Below are 20,868 nucleotides of genomic sequence, written 5' to 3'. Positions count from 1 at the left end.
AAACCAAGAATTTAATTTCACATATTTTATGAAAATAATAATAATAATAAAACATAATCAACTCATTCGCCCTTGTACTGCTCGCTAACCGACATCACCAGTGAGATACGTGATGGGTCATCACCAAGGTTTTACAAATCCGTAACGGTGTCTGTTTCGATCACAGTCAAAACCGATACGATACGGATCGGTATCGGTAAGATCGTTCAAGGATCGGAAATCGTACAATTATCCCGGATCGGTCACGGTATCGGCTTAGGGTCGGTTTTTTTTTTTTTTTTTTTCTGAAAAAAGGAGAAGAAAAATTGCTTTGAATAAACAAATCAACCTGTTTAACCGAAGACACAAAAGTTTATAAATTATTAAATCTCCAGAAGGAACAATCTCAGATCACGATTTTAAACCTACAATCAGAAGCAAAACATACAACAACGAAACATTAAACCCAAATTTCTACATAAGGCGGACGGGACAAGATCAACACAGTACAATACACCAAAATCACAAAGAGATAATCTTTCTCCATAGAAACCAAAACGATATTTAGAGAAGACACATCCACATGATGTGGGAAACTAGGAGCAGTGCTATCACCAATCGGTGGACGAAAACGATCGGCTTGGTGAGCATCAGCGGGCAATCTTTGGCTTCTTCCTCGTCGTCTTCCATATCCGCGGTGTTAAGATTAATGCAAGAACACCGCTCCAGCGATGGGAAGAACGCCGACGCCACATTCGTACCAACCCAATTCGCCATCCGATCAAGCTTTTCGCATGATATGAAGCTGCAATTCTCCAAAATTTTCGACAATTTCGATTTGAATATGATTCCTTCTTTCTCTAATTGGATTTTGTAAGCAACCTGAGGAACAGTTCTCGACTTCTCTTCCCAAACCCTAAGGGAGCGGGGAAGAGAAGAACAGTTTCGAAACCCTATGCGAAGGACAGAAGGCAAAAGGAAGAGTTTATGAGTTTTAAGTTTTAATTTTTTTTTTTTAAATGATCGGGTTGGATCGACCGATCCGGATCGGTATCCGATACCTAGGACGATACCGATACCTGTCTCAGGATCCATCAGGTATTGAGATTGGTCTCAGCTGATACTGATCCGATCTGACTGATCCAGCAATCTGATACCGATACTTGATTCAATGGTCATCATACAGGGAGGGAAAGGATAGTGGCATGGTTTCAAGTATTGTATCGATCGTATTAATCGTCTTCTATTGATATTGGTTGATATTGATCTCGATTCTTAACTGATTCGAATTGATTACCTATATTTCTACTAAAAAAATATAGAATTGATTGCCTATATCGTTCAACGGTAGGAAAAAAAAAATTATACCTTTTAAAAAAGTAATGACAAAATCAATTGATGGAATCCAAAACGGTACCAAAATCAATCGATCGAATCCAAAACGGTACCAATATGAATAGGGGAATTTACTATCACTCCCCTACATTTGGCCTATATTTACTAAAACCCCCTACTTTTTACTTTTTTACTAATATTCCGTTGTTTTTTTATTTTTACATCTCTTTTTTCCCTGCTCTTTTTAAATATCCAGTTCACCTTTCTTTTCACTTGTAACCTATTACACTTTTTTTATATTGATTGGTTTAAAATATGGTTTGAACCAAACTACTTACAAGTTTTGTCTCATCCAATCATCAAGGATATTGACATAGCTGATGTGTCCTTAAAAATATTATTTATTTATTATTTCGTCTCATCTAATCATTAGGGATGCTTATTTATTTATTTATTTATTAATATTATTATTATTATTATTATTATCATCTCATCCATCATCACAAATTTAGCATTCTATTTTTTTTTTATTGGTATTAGGTTGGTATTGGTCCTAAATTTACCGGACGATATTCCCTGCAGTTCCTAGTGCTTTGGCCGACCTGCACAGAAGAGATGACAGGGGAGAGCCGGGCTGACCCGACAGGGGACTCTCCGATGCCTAAGTTAGATCTTTCCATAACAGATGCTCAAGAAAACTTTTCCAGTAAGAGAAGTGAGTCATCGATCCTCTATGATGGAGGTTTACCTTGGTATTTATAGGCTGCTGATGGAGGGCAAATGGGAGATGATTGTAAAGAGTCCTGTGTTAGGCGTGGAGTTCTCAAGGGGAGTGACTTTGTGATTCTGGGAATATTCCCCTCTTAACTCGGAAAGGCCAACCGTGTGACGTCTATGATGACGTGTAGTGGATAGAGTCCTGTCCTCCGGAATAGGGATTACGTTCCTTGAATGTAGGGGTGGACGAAAACACATTTTTGGAAACCTTGTTGTTGACGTCGGGCCGAGGTGGCAGCACGACCTGACGGAGTCCGAGGTGGAGCACGGCCTAATGAAGGCCGAGGTGGCAGCACGACCTGATGGAGGACGAGGTTGTAGCACGGCCTGATGGAGGTCGTGGTTGTAGCACGACCTCATGGAGGCCGAGGTGGAGCACGACCTGATGGAGGCCGAGGTGGCAGCACGGCCTGATGGAGGCCGAGGTGATAGCGCGGCATGATGGAGGCCGACGTGGAGCACGGCCTGACGGAGGCCGAAGTAGCAGCTCAGTCTTGTTCAGGTTTGCGTACATGCTTCAGCCGTGCTGAGGAAAGTGACATATTTTGCCTCATCAATACCGATATAGATATAGATCTGATACAAAATTATTCTTTTTTGAATTTACAATATCCTTGATGATTAGATGAGACAAAACTTGTTAGTGGTTTAGTTCAAACTATGTTTTGAACCAATCAATTTAAAATAGAGTGTAATAGGTTATAAGTGAAAAAGAAAGGTAATTTGGGCATTTAAAAATAGGGAAAATATTAGGTATGCCGCCGATATCAAGTATGCTAGCACTCATTGTGTCTATCTCTCTTTTTACTTTTCTGAAATGATCCCCATATCCTTCCTGAATGATACTCCATCATGTGTTCCTATTGGTGCTATCTGTTAGCATATTTGATATCGACGGCATACTTATTCCTCTCCTTTAAAACTAATATGGGAGAAAGAGATGTAAAAATATAAAAACAGGAGAATATCGATAAAAAAGTGAAAGATAAAAGAGAATTTTAATATATATATATAGAGGCCAAGTGTAAGAGAATGACAGTGAACCTCGTGTATGAATATAAACATATACCAATATTGATAGTATCCTAAATCCATGGATAGTGGTCATTTCAAAAGTCTTACCAAAACAGAAAAATCATCTCAAAAGGGCCAAGACTAAAAGACAATCATAGATCCCCGTAGCGCACGGCGTGCGGGCGGCAACCAGTGACCCCCGGAAGAGGGCACGTCGGTACAAGGCACTAGACCATAGCTCCTAGCCCCTTGCCAGTAGCTGATAGGGACAGCTGAGGTCAGCTCAAAAGAACACAAGTTGGCTGCTGCCCTTTAGCTGCAAACACCTTAATAGCAGTCAAACGAATAGAATTTTAACGGGTATTTTTAAGAATACAAAAATGTAAGAGAGCATTTGTGGACAAAGGGTGAAAAGTAATGTTTCAGAAAATTATTCCATTTAACTACAATTCAGGTAGTAAATTTTTTTCCAACTCCAAAAGGGTGAAAAAGTAATGTTCTAAAACTCAAATATTTGGTTTGGATTTATATGCACCTACGGAATATTCACGAGTAAAGTAAGGTTTTTCGGTGCAAATTAACTCCAGCGTGGAAAGAGCATTCTTGATCCATTATAAATAATAGGTAAATATTGAGGTAAAAGAATCTAGTCTCTCTTCTTCTTTACTCCTCTCCCAGCAATTCACTTCCATTGCTCTATATATTGACTTGGACATTGAAGAATCCTGTTGGAGTGAGTTTTAATCCTCTCTTTTGTTTATCCTTACATCTTTGCATTCAAGTCATCAACTAAGAAAGACATAAATTCACAATCAACAATGCCTTACCAGTGGATTGATATTGGATTAATTTTTATTAGGTATCAGTCTCATAGGGATGCTAATTCGATCTAGGTGATCTTGACCCATCTGATATTTTTTTTTTTTTATTGTTTTAAGGGTACATGCAATTTTTTAGTTCTTATCAAGGATTTAGTTCTCAAGAATCGGGTCAGTCCGATATTGATTCAGATTGGCCCCCATCGATTTGGATCAGTCAATTTTAACCTTATTTTTTTCATAAAGTTGGGTTTTTATGATTTGATCCATGATCCAACACGATCTAACCAATACCACCAATCCAACACGATCTAACCAATACCACCAATCCAACACTGATTCCTCAATCACTGGTTCATACATATCAATGTTGTATCGATCTTGATCGCAGTTGATATATATATTGACCAATACAACTCTAATATATATTTTATCCAAGCGGTTTTCTTACCTTTAAATTTTTCTTTTTGAAATGGATATTAACTTTAATATTAAGGATTGCTTAATGTATTTTTTTATGGGTTTAGTTTTTTAATAGTTGTTTGATGTAAAATCAATTTTATTGAAATTTATAAAAACTTAACATTGAATGATATAAACTTTCTGTGTATATATTAACTTAAATTTTACTATGTGTATATTAATCGATTTAATGATTTATCGTTGGTTTTAATAGTTCAATTCAATTGAAACAATTTAACTAAACATACTTAATTTTAAAATAAAAAATCAAACCATTTATTGAATAGTTTCAATATAAATAATTCGATTTTGAATTAATTTTGGCACCTTTGCCGAACTTCCCCAAAAAGAAAATAATTTCCTTCAAAATTTATGAAAAAATAATGGACTTGAAGCACGTGAATACTGCTGAAGGTACAGAATTGGCAGAAGAAAGAAATTTTGAGAGAAAGGTGTTGACTATATCTTCCTTAATGATCCTGTCTGATTTTCTTAGATTTCTATTCTTGGAGAGTAATTTCAACAAAGAAACTTAATGTTGTTATTACATCTCCTTCAAAACGCGTTTGATACCTTCTCATTTTAATCTTAGGGAGAAGGATAGGTATTTCGTTCATATCAAGTATGTTAGTAGATAGCATCAATAGGATCACATGATGGAATATCATTTAAAAAGAATATGAGGATCGTTTCAAAAAAAAAGAAAAAAAGAGATAGACACAGTGGGTATTAGCATATTTGATAACGACGGTATATCTAAACTTTTCCCTTAATCTTAAACGTATACCTTAAGAAACTTCAATTCTTGAATCATCATCAGCAATAAATGTTGCCCTCCACTTCTAACCAAATTCATTAATTTTTATTATTAACCATAACTTTTTCTTATTTAATTGTTCTTTATTAAATAAGAAAAAGTTCTTTATTATGGTTTGTAAGTGAATCGGTCAATTGTAACCAGTAAAAATGTGAGTAGGTTAATCGTGTTGAGCAGCACGACATTGACATGAATGATTACCAGTTGCACACTGCGTTGAAGTTTTATCCAACATTTATTTTCTACATCAAAACTACACGTTGTTATTATTATTATTATTTAACTTTTAGAAATTAAAACAGCAATCGACCTGGCCAGATTTGCAAGTATGATTTGTATTTCAATTTTGGATTAATTTTATAATATAATCAACAAATAGGTTTTGATCAAGAAGTTAAAATTGTTTTCATTGAATCAATATAAAATATTTTAAAAGTAAAAATTTGATAGTTCTATTTTTGAAATAAGTTTTTTATATTTTTTTAGGAGAGGGTGGTGGTGATGAGGGCAGAGGCGAGGATGGGGACGGGGCCGGGGCCGAGAAAGTGGTGGTGAAGGTTGTGGTGGGTGCTGGTGATGATGGGAGAGAGGTGGTCGTGGAGGCATTGTGTGCTGAGACCATCCAGATTAAAAAATGTGTTTTTTATGTTGCCCATCAAATTAACTATCTACTCATTAAACAGCAAGAATGAAATCAATTTTAATTTTAAAATTTTTTAAAATTTCAGTTGATTTCTCTTTCACTAAAATAATAACAAAAAATCTATCAAACAATTTTTGAAAGAAAAATCACCTCATGAAGTTGAAATATAAATCATATTACATCAGGCCTAAAGTTTGAACTCTTTCTCCAATCTAGAGTCTAGACTCCAGACCTCTGTTAGTTAAAACGGGAACGGCAAAAAAACATTGTTTGGTACGGGCATGTTTTAAACGGATCAAAACGTGAACGGGACGGTAAAAAATACGATCAAATACGGTAAAAACGGGGGGAAAAAAAACGGACAATACGTGTTTTAAACGTTTATATTTAAATAATACGGTGTCAAAAAAAGGGCAATATATAGACATAAATTGGCATAATAATTCTCTAAATACCTAGATAATAATCAAAATAAATATAGATAATATTCATTTGAAGTTTTAAACGCGTTTTAAATGCGTATCCATTTTTAATATCCGTTTTTTTACTATCAAAAAAACGGATACGGGTTTAAAACACATTTAAAACTTCAAATAGCCCCGTTCCCCTTTTTTATCGATTTTCTGTGAAAAATTCGGCAAACGGCGTTTAAAACGACAAAAAAAGGGGACGGCGTTTTAAACACGTTTTAAACGCGAATTAACTAACAAAGCTCCAGACTTGATTGGCACATGACCTGGTCCACGGCCAGCTTCGCTTTTGGAAGTTTGTGTTATTATTATTTGTTTTAGGAGTTTAATCTCTTATAAGTATAGCTATCCATTGTCCATCATGAATGGCACGGTGACGCTTCCTTGGTGTCATCAATCCCCCACTTCTGATCTATGAATCTGAATTTAAAATTTTGAGACGACGATGCCAAAACGAGCCTTTTATGTTCACCTTATCATCTTAGTTATTTGTCTATTATTTACATTTACCCTTTTGGAAGATAAGAAAAAAAAAATGAATTATTATTGTCACATAGTTTGTTATTTTTCAAATATCACAAGATATCTATTATGCTAAGATGCCAGGTGGAGAAATGATGTTCACCAGATGGAACAGACATTATCTAGATTAGTGGACATGTTAATATTCAAAATCTAATTCAATTAAATATCCCCTTTTTTATTGATACACATCTCATGTTTGTTTTTGCATATGTACTAGTACTCTACATATTAGTATGTATTCTCTTAACTCTGATTGTGAATCAATAATTTAGATTACAAAAATGTAAAATAAATGGTTCAGATTTATCTTGTGATTAATTTGAAAACATCATCTTTCATTATTACTTGATTAATTGATAACATGATAGTAGCGTCCTCCCCTTTTTAATACCTTTTTTTTTTTTGGTAGGGTCTAATACCTTTATATATATGGAAAAGACTGGGAAGCTAGCAACATGCATTGGAATCTTGCATGGTAGCGTTTAATAACCATTGGATAAATTAGTTTGAATCTCGCATCATTCATCCTCTACTGACGTTGCACAGTACCCTATTCCCCTCTCCCTCTCCTACTCCCCTTCCTCTCCATTTTTCCCTATGGAGGTGATAGCAAATGGTTATGACCATGGGGCTTTTGCCGCAAGTGGCATGGCATCCCTACAATGAGAAAATCACCTGTTTTCATTATTTCCCTCACCAGTTTTCCAAACTGATCTGGGGACTAGAATTAAATGGGGGTTCACACCTTTTCCCTTCGGAAGTGTTATCAAATTTTATTTTTGAATTAAATCATTAATAAGAAAAATTGAATCCATCTGGTTCATTAGGAAGAGACGGAATAGATTTATTCAATAAGCTAAAGGAGGGTGCGTTGCTTTGTTATCTTTCTCTTCTTCAAATGTGGAGGTGTTGCCAGTGCCCCACCTCCATAAGCAGGAGGGGTGTTGCGTGAAGACGGTGGAATTGGAGCGGCAGGGGAGAGAGAGGACTGGGAAAGAGAAAGGTGGAGAGAGAGAGAGAGAGAGAGAGAGAGAGAGAGAGAAATGGGAGGAACTGATGGGTTTTCGTTGAGGGTTGCAACGGCGAAAGAGTTGTGGATTGAAATTTTGGATCCTTACCCCTCTATCCAACGATTTATTTAAGCTGAAAAATATCAAACTTTCGCTGGCTTGTAAAATTTCATGGTAAACCATTAACAAACCTATCCCTCTCTCATATATCGCTAATTAGGGTTGATTGATTCCATTGGTTTAATTGACATAAACCTTTAGGGATCTCACCTGATCTAATAAACCAAAACATATACCCTAAAGTAATTAGGGAGGGCTTGGATTTGTGTATGCATGGTCAGCCTGAATGGGGTTTCTGTTTGGCCGTAGGTCCATAATATATGCGTCTTTTGTTTCATTGGCCTATTGTTTGCTTCTGACCATTGTCCCATCCTCTGAAAACTTTTGTCATTTTTTTGGTTTGAAAAATATTTTTGTTTCAGGCTGTAAAGTGGACGTTGAAAGATTCTGATACCTTATTAAAGGGCAATTTTTTCGTCAACAAGGGAAGCTGTAAAGAGGACATCGAAAGAATCTGATATCTTAGTAAAAGGGGGAACTTTTTCATCAACAAAGGTAGCCATACATTAGAGATATGAGAGATTTTGTAGAACCCATATAAACAAGATGTGAGGGGCATGGGAAAAGATCCACACACTTGCCATGAGGATTTATTCTCAAATCAATTTTACATGCGGATTGAGGGAGCAATCTTATTTGTTTTATTTTATGTTAATTTATTTATATAGAAATATTTTTATTTGGGAGTGTCGCCTACATTAGTGCTATTATATATCCATCTATTTCCTCTCCTATTAAATGACATCTTTACCCCCATATACCCTTATCAAGGAAGGAGAGAGATAAGATTCAGGGGACGTTGGTGTAAGCAATGCTCCTAGATAAACAAAAAAAAAAAAAAAATCCCTTTATTTATTGGCAAACAAGAACTTTGCCCAGGCGTGTGGCTTACACCAATGCGCCCATTTGTCTATCACTTTCCTCTGTTTGTGAGAAGACATCCCTACTCTTTTTTTTAGGAGAGAAGTAAACACAAAGATGTGAGGCACGCTTCCAAACAAGGAACAGCTCCCCCTTATACATTATGAGCCAAGAGATCACTCCCCCGTCATGTAACCCTACACATGAACCAGTGTGAGGGCCAATAAGATCATACGTGAGAGCATCAGCATAAACGAGATTTTTTATTTCACAAGAGATGGGATGGTAATTTTGTATTCTCCTATGCCTGTGTAATGGGGCCACACAACCATTTTTTTTTTTTGCTAGAAACTCATAACTTTATTCATAAATAAGAGAAACAAAGTACATCAAGAAACTTACTAAGCAAGAGAAAAAATCCCCACCTACCGTAAGGCAGTTAGTAGGGATTCTTTTCACAATAGAAGTGATAAGGTTATAATCCTCTCCCCCTTCAGCAGTGCCATCAGCGGAGAGAAAATAAAACCTCTAACAGAACTGATATCTTGGTCTTGATGTAGCATCATACTCGATCTCTTTCCTTATAAGGGTAGGGAAAGCTGAATTATAGACAGACAAATTGAATTTTGCAGCCTCCTTTGCTAGGTAGTCAACGATTGGGTTCGCCTCTCTATAATAGTGAGTGATCTTTCACATTCTTGAACTGAGATATAGTTGAAGTGTTAACCATTCCCGCATTGCCTACCATGTAATGATTTTTAATTGAACCAAGATCACACTGCTAATAAATCTATCTCAATCCAAAGCGAATCCACTGCAATTATGCTGACCATTTTTATACCTTCAATGAGTGTCTGAAATTCAGCAAAGTGATTTGTCTGAGTTCTAAGAAATAGGATGAATGAGCACATTGTTCTTCCTGTGCAATCTCGGAGGATGCCTCCCGTACCTGATCGTTCTGGATTCCCCATTGAAGGCCCATCAATGTTTAACTAATCTCTGACCATTGATGAGAGCCGCTTGGCTATTAATTGGCACAACCTGGCTGCAGCAAGAATCCGTCATTTCATATTTAGTTTTCAAAAATCTGGTCTGCATTCATAGCTTTCCCTTCATGACTTCTTTCATTACATTCTCTCCAAAGGTTATCAGCTACTATAACAAAAGTGACTGTCCAAACTTCCTTCAGACTCACTATTCTCCTCTTCCTGAGCCACCATTGCCATAGGTTCTCCAGGTCACTCGACGAAGGCCAAGAATAATCAAAACAGTCTATGACCTTCCATATACTCACCGGATAGATACTCTACAAAGAGGTGGTGTATCAAGTCATACAACCAATTACCGCACCCTATGCCTAGACATAAATGAACATGAAAAGACCACCCTACTCTTTGATCACATGCTAGTAGATGCCTCTGCTTGCCCTTCCCGAGTCCTGACTAGTTGTGAATTCTGATTAGAAGAGGGAAGACGCAGCTGTTGAATTTTTTTGTGCAGCCGTTGAATCTTAAATGTCAAAAGAGATGGCATTATCCGTTTCAAAAATCAGAATCGGATCTATTGAATCGGTTGATTGAAATTGATCGATTCTGATTACTTTGGATCAATTTAACAGGATTAATTCTATGACTTTTGTTATTGGAACGCTGAATTTTTGGGATGAAAAGAAGGCTAACCTCAAGTTTCTTATGCCCTTCAATGGGGGAGTGAATATGGATATCCATCTATTAGAGAGCACACAAGAAATAGAGGGCCACAGACCTTGCGAGAGGGCATAAGGAAAGAGACCAATTAGTGTTCTTTTGCTTTAATTTTCTTAAGACTAATTCTAAAATTTCTATGACCGATTCCAGCCATATCTAATCTGATTTGATTCAAAATGGCAAGATCAATCTAACTCTGATTTAATTTTTATTAACGTATTTTCCTGGGTGATTAAGAAATTCTACCAAAAGAAGGGATAAGGAATATACTTGTCCAAAGGCAACAAAGAAAAATTAAAAAATAAAAAATAACAAATACAAGAAAAGAAAACCGCCCCAAAATAGGTAGTCACTTGAGTCTACTCCAGGTAACTCTGACGTCTGAGGAGCATGAAGATTTGGTGAAACTAAGTTGGCCCACTTCCCATTTAAATTTTTAGGAGGGATTATCTAGGAAATCCCACGATGATTCTTAGGAGTAATGGAGGGACCCCCTCTATCAATATGCACTACAAATGAAACAATATTTGGAATGGAATCCATCATGCAAGAGAAATTCTCGATGGGGTTGTCACATGGAGAATCACAGAAAGTTCATCATAGAAAGATGGAACTCTACTAGGGGTAAATCAGATGACGGAGACCAAGGACCCAGTCCAAGTCCAAGCCCAAGCCAATCATTGGACAAGGGTCAGGGTTATGGTAGTCTCAATACCTATCCTTAATATTTCATTCTTTTGGCTGTTATCAAGGGTAGAGGTGAAATCTTTTTCGTCTCAACAACGTCAGGATTTTCTTCAAAAATGGCATCATCATGTTCCATACTATACTTACCTCTTACAAAAAAAAAAAAAAAAAAAAAAAAAAAAAAAAAAAAAAATCCATAACAATAATCGTGTAATGACAGAAGATGATCAAGAGATTGGATTCACCGCTCATACAATCACTTGGTCGTATAAGTGAACATTCAATATCTGTTCATTTTGCTTTCAAATATACTTCACCCATGTAACGATAAAAAATGAGACAAACATTGTCACTCATATAATCAGGTGATTGTACGAACAACAAATCCATTCTCGATATTTGGTAATCATGTCAAAAATTGCTCCCAATAGATTTACCCATTTCGGCATCGATTGCATTGGTCAAAGATGATCGGTAATCGTGTCAAAATCCAACTCTCTCAATGGATTTAGTTATTGGTTGCATTGGTCGATACTTATCGATATCAAATAGTGATCAATATTGATACGTATCGATATCGGTAGACGGTAGTGATCATTATTGAGACGTATCCATCCATATTGTAATGATGGTGACCAAGACCAAAATTGATATGCATCCGTCAATGTCAGTATCGGTTGTATTAGTCGGTATCGACAGTCACCGATATCTATATCCTTGTCCTTATAGGTATTGACACCATGAACTAAACTTTAGGTGTACCCATAAACACATAAAAATCGCTTTCTAGGCTGGTTCTGTCACTTATCGGCAGATGTGTCATCTTCTTGGAATGAAAATTGGCTTCTATCGGTGTAGCAGCCAAGTTCCTACCACCCCGGTAGCAGCCAGAGAAATAGTATCTTGGGGGTAAGATGGAAAATTCCACTCTATGAAATTATTTTCCATCGCTTTCCTTGGAATTCCATTGACAGCTGCAATTTCTCTGTTCGTCCTTATTTCTCTATAAATAGAGGAGGGACTTCTAGGAAGGAAGCAACAACTGCTCCAACATCCAGGCTGAGGGGAGAGAGAGAGAGAGAGATGTATTTCAATGGACTAGTGGAGGATAAGAAGCCACATGCGGTTTGTATACCATTCCCAGCCCAGGGCCACATAAACCCAATGCTCAAGGTGGCAAAGCTTCTCCACCACAGAGGTTTCCATGTCACCTTCGTCAACACTGAATACACTCACAAGCGCCTCCTCAAGTCAAGAGGCCCTGATTCTCTTATGGGCTTATCTGACTTCCAATTCCTGACTATCCCAGACGGTCTCCCGCCTTCTGATATAGATGCCACTCAAGACATCCCAGCCCTCTCTCAGTCTACCAGCACCACTTGCTTAGCTCCCTTTCGTAACCTCCTCTCCAAACTAAACACTACATCCCACATCCCTCCGGTAACTTGCATAGTCTCTGATGGTGTCATGAGCTTCACCCTTAAAGCTGCTGAGGAAATTGGAGTCCCTGAAGTACTATTCTGGACGACCAGTGCCTGCGGTTTCTTGGCCTACATGCACTATCCCCATCTTGTGGAAAGAGGCCTCACACCTCTCAAAGGTATAGTGTGGGTAGAGAATGAGAATCCAGGACTTCTCTTAGAACATATCATCACCAATTTAACTCTTTACGTTTTGATTGTGCACTGAACAGATGCGAGCTACCTATACAATGGATACTTGGACACTCCTTTGGATTGGATCCCAGGAATGAATGGTATCCGTTTGAAGGATATTCCCTCTTTTGTTCGAACTACCAATCCCAATGACATCATGCTCAACTTTGTCAAGGGAGAAGTAGGGAGAGCTTACAAAGCTTCTGCAATTATTTTAAACACATTTGAAATCCTTGAGAAGGACGTCGTGGATGCTCTTTCAACAATGTTGCCTCGTGTTTACACCATTGGCCCTCTCTCCGTGATGTTGGTTCAGATTAAAGATGATAGATTGAAGTCTATTGGATCCAATCTATGGAAAGAAGAATCTGGGTGTCTTGAATGGCTTGATTCCAAAGAACCCAGTTCTGTGGTTTATGTGAACTTTGGGAGCATCATAGTAATGACGCCTCACCAAGTCGTGGAGTTCGCATGGGGACTAGCTAATAGCAACCACACCTTCTTGTGGAACATAAGGCCCGATCTTGTAGCAGGTGACTCAGCCGTTCTGTGGTCCGAGATCATGAGCCAAACCAAAGAGAGAGGAATGCTGGCAAGTTGGTGCCCACAGGAGAAAGTGCTGAACCATCCAGCCATAGGTGGTTTCTTAACGCACAGTGGGTGGAACTCTACCCTCGAAAGCATTTGTGGTGGTGTGCCTATGGTTTGTTGGCCATTCTTTGCGGAGCAGCAAACCAACTGCAGATACTCGTGCACTCACTGGGGGATAGGTGCAGAAATTGACAACAATGTCAAGAGAGATGATGTTGAGAGGCTTGTGAGAGAGTTAATGGAGGGAGATAAGGGTAAAGAGATGAAGACTAAGGCCATGGTTTGGAAAAAAAAAGCAGAGGAGGCCACCAGTCCTGTTGGCTCTTCTCTCCTCAATTTTGACATCATGGTGGACCAAATACTACTTTCCAACCGAATCTAAACACTTCGCCAGAGCCCTACGACCTGAACCGTAACAGATTTGTATGTATCATCAGTCTTACTATATTCTGCTCTCTCCGAGCAGTTTTATAGCTCATTCCTTTTTTTTTTTTAACAGTTTATATTACTGTTCTTGCATATTTTAATTGTATTATATAAAAGAATTGTATTGGACTACTCACATGAGATGTTCAGTGCTCTTCATTGCTTCCAGTGAAAGTTGAATGGTATTCATTCAAAATCCCGATCCATGTGATTGTGAGGTCAGTATGAATCCGGGGGACTAGTCAGGCCAAAGGCTTGAATATTAGTCATTAGCAAAATATATATATTGAACTACTTACCACTTTGTTCCTTTTGGCCAAGCTATAAAATGTTTTAAAATTTTACCAATTTTTTTTTTTTAAGATTCCACGAGACTAAAAATGAAACATTATGTTTTAATTTCCATCTCAATTATTTGTCCATTATCTATGTTTGGAAAACGAGAAAAGAGAAAAAAAAAAAATTATTATTGTCACAAAGGTCTATTATTTTTTGAAAAAAAAGAAAAAAAAAGAAAGGTGCTTGATCGTTGCTCTAGTGCCCAGATGCAAGCATTGTGCGAAATTATCGCTCCACTCTTTGTGAAATAAAAAAAATCTCTTTGATGTTAATGCTCTTGCCCACACTTTCATTGGCCCCACTCTGGTAACAAGGGCCACACGAACAGGTAGCGATTTCTTGCCCTTTTTCAAATATCACATGGTATTTATTCTACTCCATGGACAAATGATATCTCCATTTTGACTATTAGATAAAGTGGACATGACCTAGATTAGCCACATGTAAAAAAATGAATCTAATTCAGTTAAATACCCCCTTTTTGTATTCACACACACACACAGATATAGCATGCTTACCCATGCATGTGTAACAAGACTCCAGATATTTCTTTGCATTCTATCAACTCTGAGTGGAGAATCATCGGTTTAGATTACAAAAAATTAAATATAAAAGGTTCAGAAAGCTAGACTCAAACCGGCACCTTCGGATTAATTACATCCAATTGCATATCAATGATCATGATTTTTGATTACTTGGTTCATGCCACGTGATTACACCCAAGGCCAATCCCATTAACTGATTTATCTTGGGATTTATTAGAAATACAAAAGCCATTGTGACCCTTTATTGATAATGTCATTCTACACGTCCACTCAGTGTCTACATCAGCTATATATTGGAGTGTAAGGAAACTTTCCCTTATATTTTTTTTAGAATGACACACATTTACTATTTTGGCTGTTGTTGTTAGTAGCATTGAACCCCACATTAGATACTATTTTGAAAAATAAGACAAAGGAACAACCAAAAGAAGGTGTCAAGTTGAAATACAGTGTGTCATTTATAAAATCCCTTATATAAATTCTAGAATTAAAGGAATGACTTAGAAAAATGTTCCAAAAGGAGGAGCAGGATATAATAAGACTTATAAGACATACAAAGTCATTTCACAATCTGCTCAATACAACACCATTAAAACAAATTGAGAAAAGGTTCCGCTCTCTGCAAGTAACCACCCCACCCTATCTCGCACCATCCATAGTATGTGGAACCACACCCCAAAAGTGATCTCCACGAATTGCACACCATCCATTAAATCTATTAGTTTCAATTACAAAGAAAAATTCTGTTCACCAGGTTGTCGAAATTGAGGAGAGAAGAGCCAACTGGAATGGGGGTGCCGCCTGTGCTTTCTTTTTCTAACCATGTCATTGGTCTTCATCTCTTCACCTTTGACTCCTTCGGTTAACTCTCTCACAAGCCTCTGAATATCATTCCCGTTAACATTGTTGTCAATCTCTGCACCTATTCCTTAATGAGTGGGAAACCAATGGTTTGGATTCAAAAATTTTAAAAATCATTTCCGTTAACATTGTTGTCAATCTCTGCACCTATTCCTTAATGAGTGGAAAACCAACGGTTTAGATTCAAAAAATTTAAAAATAAAAAGCTCAGATTTTATCTCGTGATTTTCAAATACATCACCTTCTATTGTTACATAGATAATTAACAAATAATAGAACATAAGTCATAAGTTTTTTTTATGTATCCATGGGTTGTCCAAACGATTAGGGTGAATTGAAAATTGTGTGAATAGGTGCACGATCTTAGGTCTATTCTTTTTGAGAATTAGTCGAGGTGCGCATAAACTGGCCCGAACACATTGGTTAAAAAAATAAAAAATAAATAAAAAAAAAGATATGTTTTTTATTTTGTTTTTTTTTTTTATTTTGTTTTTTACTTTTTCCTTTTTATACAAATGATCATAAGTTTTTTATTTACTTATTAATTTTTTTTCTCCTCCTTGACCATTGTGACATTTTATTGATAATGTCATCCTATGCAGAATCTACATCACCAACCGGAGTGTGAGAACCTCTTCCCATATTTTTTTTTTAGAATGAACACACACATTTTCTTTGTTTTAAGTATTTTTAGCTCTTTTTGTTAGTAATAGGGGTGAAAGTTTGACCTTGACAACCTGAACCCGCCCTGACCCACCATGAGCCCGAAGAGGGTTTGGGCCAAGTTTTTTGACCCTGAGAGTGGGTTAGGGTTGGGTTGAGTTAGGGTTGAGGCCTCAACCTGGCCCAACCCAACCCAACCCAACCCAACCCAACCCATCCCAGCCTGGCCCGAAATTTTACCTTGCATCTTTATAATAGAAATTAGGGCTCCAATAGGCATTTTATTTTTCTTTAATTTTTTAATATGTGAGACATAAATGGAAAAAACATGTCAATTAAGGTTAATCCTATTGTAACCCGACAGTCACTAAGAGGGGGGTGAATCGGTGAGTCTAATTCCGATCCCTAAAACTTGTCCAATATCTGACGTGACAAACCCTGATACACTTGTCCCTGTACTTGTTCTTGTTTGCACACTCAGCCTCTCATAGGCACTTCCAAGTAGGCACATCCATTCGGCATTCCACGCACTTCAATATATATATAATGCAAATAAGAAGCACACCCATAACACAGAGTTTTTACGAGGTTCGACAATTTGCCTACATCCCCATAGTAGTGCTCGTAAAGGCTTTGTACCTACTCAATACACTACTTTTGACTGCACCCACAGTTGGGAGCACCCACATCAAATTTTCTCAAGCCGAAGCTGAGATGGCACTTGCAGTGCCGGTACAGTGTGGAGCACCCACTACACTGGAGCACCCACTCCCAGTGCTTAGCACCCACTAAGCACTCAATAAAGAATATAATAAATTTGGGCTTATATCAATGCCCTACAGTCAAGCCATGCCTAGCATATACATCCACAACTAGCTAGCATGCTTACAGTTCATCCACAGCTAGCCTAGCATGTATAGAATTCATCCACAACTAACCCTAACATACATACATATCATTATACATACTTATAATGTAAATCCAAGGTTATGGAATCTCACAACCGATTGTCTAGGATGACTGGAAACTTGCACTAACAATTTTGGTGTTCACACCTTCTCTCCCCTTTGGCTTCTTGCTCTTCAAAGCAAACACAAGCAAACCCTTATTTGCTTTCTTCTCTTCCTCTTTGGCTTTGAGTCAATGCATCATTAACACACGTCAACCACCTCCTCAAACCCCCATTAATGGAGTAAACAAAACTCACATTGAGCAACAAAACCCATTCATGGTTTTACCAACAAAGGGGGAAGCTCCTCTCTTCATTCTTCTATTTCTTTTAGCTTAGAAATAAGATATCATCAATACCACCCAACTACATTTCTAAACCACCATTAATGGAGTGTAAAACAACTCACATGAAGCCTTTAAATTCTTCAATGATCAACAATGGAGGGAGGATTTTCACACACAAAATCTGCAGCCTTACACTCTCTGAAACCCTTATTTTTTTTTCTTCCAATGTGTAAGAGCTCAAAAAAATGAAGAAGCTATAACTTGAATGGACGAATTTGACCTTTTTGTTAGGGAGATATATGCATGGAGATGATGATGCAAGGATGTACGATGCCTCTTCAATCAAGATTCTGATGGTTTGGGCTGCCCCATGCGGCTGTATTGCCTTGTCGGCCACCGATGATGGCCATCTTCTTATTTTAGCTGGTTGTCTGTTAGCTTTTTAAAATTTTGCCAGTTGTGTTTTGGCTTTTTTAGTTCTACGTTGGTCTGGGTGGTTAGTTTGTGGGAAGATGTGGTCCTTTGGTACTTTCACATTCTTCTAGGCCATATGGTTGGGTCGCATGCATACTCTGACAATCTTTGTCTAGCATGCGTAGAGCCACATGCATACTGTGATACTCGGTGTCTAGCATTTGTCGCTTCTTTGCCCATCATGGTTTTCTCGCTCTATGTGAAAGAGAAATTTTCCCATGCTTATGTTAGTTGTGTCTACAACTGGATGTCTAGGGAAATTATTGGTTTTGCCCATCCCCTATCTTGGAAGGCCCCCCCGTTAATGACATGTACAACGGTTTAGCTATATTCCACTCCTTGGTTTCGTATTCTGAGCACTGAGACCTTGTGTAACTCCTGTCTTCTATCTAATTGAAGTTGCTTTTACCAAAAAAAAAAAATTTCAAATACACCAACAAGGTGTCATTGAAAAATTCCTTATATAAATTATAGAAACGCACGTAATGACTTCTAATTCGTTCCATAGGAGGGAGCAGATTATAGTAATTAGACTTACAATACAGAAAATTTCATTCCACAATCTCAAACCATCCATCAAATCTGTCTTAGTTTCCAATATTGGAAAAAAATATTTCGCTCACCATGTTGTCGAAATTGAGGAGAGAAGAGCCAACAGGACTCGTGGCCGCCTCTGCTTTCTTTTTCCAAACCATGGCGTTGGTCTTCATCTCTTTACCCTTATCTCCTTCCATTAACTCTCTAACAAGCCTCTCTACATCATTCCTCCTAACATTGTTGTCAATCTCTGCACCTATCCCCCAATGAGTGCAGGAGTATCTGCAGTTAGTTTGCTGCTCCGCAAAGAATGGCCAACAAGCCATAGGCACACCCCCACAAATGCTTTCGAGTGTAGAGTTCCACCCACTGTGCGTTAAGAAACCACCTATTGCTGGGTGGCTCAGCACTTTCTCTTGTGGGCACCAACTTGATAGCATTCCTCTCTCTTTGGTTTGGCTCACGAACTCGGATGGCAGAACGGCCGAGTTACCCGCTACTAGATCCGGCCTTATGATCCACAAAAAGGTGTGGTTGCTATTAGCTAGCCCCCATGCGAACTCCACGAGTTGCTGAGGCGTCATAACTGTGATGCTCCCAAAGTTCACATAAACCACAGAACTGAGTTCTTTGGAATCAAGCCATTCAAGACACCCAGATTCTTCTTTCCATAGATTGGACCCAATGGACTTCAAACTATAATCTTTAATCTGATCCAACATCAGGGAAAGAGGGCCGATGGTGTAAACGCGAGGCAACATTGTTGAAAGAGCATCCACGACGTCCTTCTCAAGGAGTTCAAATGTATTTAAAATAATTGCAGAAGCTTTATAAGCTCTCCCTACTTCTCCCTTGAGAAAGTCGAGCATGAAGTCATCGGGATTGGTAGTTCTAACAAAAGTGGGAATATCCTTCAAACGGATACCATTCATTCCTGGGATCCAATCCAAAGGAGTGTCCAAGTACCCATTGGATAGGTAGCTCGTATCTGTTCAGTGCACAATCAAAACGTAAAGAGTTAAATTGGTGATGATATGTTATAGAGAAGTGGGCTTTGAAATTATTTATAACATACCTTTGAGAGGTGTAAGGCCTCTTTCCATGAGATGGGGATAGTGCATGTAGCCCAAGAAGCCGCAGGCGCTAGTTGTCCAGAATAGTACTTCAGGGACTCCAATTTCCTCAGCAGCTTTAAGGGTGAAGCTCATGACACCATCAGAGACTATGCAAGTGACCGGAGGGATGTGGGATGTGGTGTTGAGTTTGGAGAGGAGGTTGCGGAAGGGAACTAAGCTAGTGGTGCGGGTAGACTGACAGAGGGCTGAGATGTCTTGGGTGGCATCTATATCTGGTGGTGGGAGACCGTCCGGGATAGTCTCGAATTGAAAGTCAGGTAAGCCCTTAAGAGAATCAGGGCCTCTTGACTTGAGTAGGCGTTTGTGATTGTATTCAGTGTTGACGAAGGTGATGTGGAAACCTCTGTGGTGGAGAAGCTTTGCCACCTTGAGCATTGGGTTTATGTGGCCCTGGGCTGGGAATGGTATACAAACCGCATGTGGCATCTTATCCTCCACTAGTCCAATGGAATCCATCTCTCTCTCTTCTCTCTCTCTCTCTAGTCTTTTGTTGGGTAAGCTCAGAGCCTGAATGTTGGACTAGTAGTGGCTTCCCTCCGGAACGTCTTCTCAATTTATAGAGAAACAAAGGACCCAAGACAGCAGCAGCTTGCTGACTAGAAAACTAATTTGCCCACCTAGAAAACAATGACGACAGATGAAAAAAAAGAGAACCATAGACAGAGGGGTCAACCAAGGATTTAAAGTTTGATAATACAAATAAAAAAAAAAATTAATCTGAAGAATATTGTATGCCGACACCACACGTCGGCCATGACGATAGTGGTATCACTTAATTTTTGTGAAAATAAACAAACAAAATCTTCTCATCCGCCCGCGTGCTGCGCGCTAGGCGGGTGCCACCAATGAAATACGGGATGGCCCTTCATTTCAACAAGGTCAACAGAATGACAAACAAAGCTCTCAGGCATGCGACGGCCATGACCCCAGGTATGAGACTTTTTTTTTTAAGTTCATTAAAGATATATTAAAAAAGAATAAGAATAATACAGACAAAACTAAATAAACTACAATCTCAATTCCACCTGCCACATGACCATCAACAGAAAGGGAAATAATTCTAAAAAAAGAATCTACATCCTCAAAATAGAAGGAAAAAAATCACATAGGTTTTTCCATCGCATTCTACTCGATATCATTTGTAGAAAATTTAGGAGCAGAGTCCCATTCCATAGAGGATC

At 38.2% G+C, this 20,868-nt stretch overlaps 2 protein-coding genes and 1 long non-coding RNA gene across 3 annotated transcripts; 1 reads left to right on the top strand and 2 right to left on the bottom strand.

Annotated features, from left to right (window-relative positions):
* Positions 1–9,162: 9,162 nt before the first annotated feature.
* On the bottom strand, positions 9,163–10,540 carry LOC122065756. The gene is made up of 2 exons (XR_006136095.1): positions 9,358–10,540; positions 9,163–9,314 (listed from the first exon to the last, which is right to left on the bottom strand). It is a non-coding gene; the product is annotated as an uncharacterized LOC122065756 (long non-coding RNA).
* Positions 10,541–12,267: 1,727 nt separating this feature from the next.
* LOC122065755 (7-deoxyloganetin glucosyltransferase-like) lies at positions 12,268–14,070 on the top strand. Its single transcript, XM_042629619.1, has 2 exons — positions 12,268–12,824; positions 12,918–14,070. Exons 1-2 carry the CDS (start codon positions 12,308–12,310, stop codon positions 13,850–13,852), a joined length of 1,452 nt encoding a protein of 483 aa, XP_042485553.1. The 5' UTR covers positions 12,268–12,307; the 3' UTR covers positions 13,853–14,070.
* A 4,388-nt stretch (positions 14,071–18,458) lies between these two features.
* LOC122065754 (7-deoxyloganetin glucosyltransferase-like) lies at positions 18,459–20,175 on the bottom strand. Its single transcript, XM_042629617.1, has 2 exons — positions 19,627–20,175; positions 18,459–19,539 (listed from the first exon to the last, which is right to left on the bottom strand). Exons 1-2 carry the CDS (start codon positions 20,141–20,143, stop codon positions 18,602–18,604), a joined length of 1,455 nt encoding a protein of 484 aa, XP_042485551.1. The 5' UTR covers positions 20,144–20,175; the 3' UTR covers positions 18,459–18,601.
* Between the last annotated feature and the right edge of the window lie 693 nt (positions 20,176–20,868).

This window comes from Macadamia integrifolia, unplaced genomic scaffold, assembly GCF_013358625.1.
Source record: "Macadamia integrifolia cultivar HAES 741 unplaced genomic scaffold, SCU_Mint_v3 scaffold2113, whole genome shotgun sequence".
NCBI classification, from domain to species: domain Eukaryota; kingdom Viridiplantae; phylum Streptophyta; class Magnoliopsida; order Proteales; family Proteaceae; genus Macadamia; species Macadamia integrifolia.
Note: the sequence above shows the minus strand (reverse complement) of the source record. Positions and strands in the feature narration are given on the sequence as shown.

Bases quoted from the DNA above. Each gene is read 5' to 3' on its own strand.
- LOC122065755 (XM_042629619.1), top strand. From the start codon at position 12,308: ATGTATTTCAATGGACTAGTGGAGGATAAGAAGCCACATGCGGTTTGT. The intron at 12,825-12,917 runs GTATAGTGTGGG...TGCACTGAACAG, and splicing joins AGGCCTCACACCTCTCAAAG to ATGCGAGCTACCTATACAAT.
- LOC122065754 (XM_042629617.1), bottom strand. From the start codon at position 20,143: ATGGATTCCATTGGACTAGTGGAGGATAAGATGCCACATGCGGTTTGT. The intron at 19,540-19,626 runs GTATGTTATAAA...TGCACTGAACAG, and splicing joins AGGCCTTACACCTCTCAAAG to ATACGAGCTACCTATCCAAT.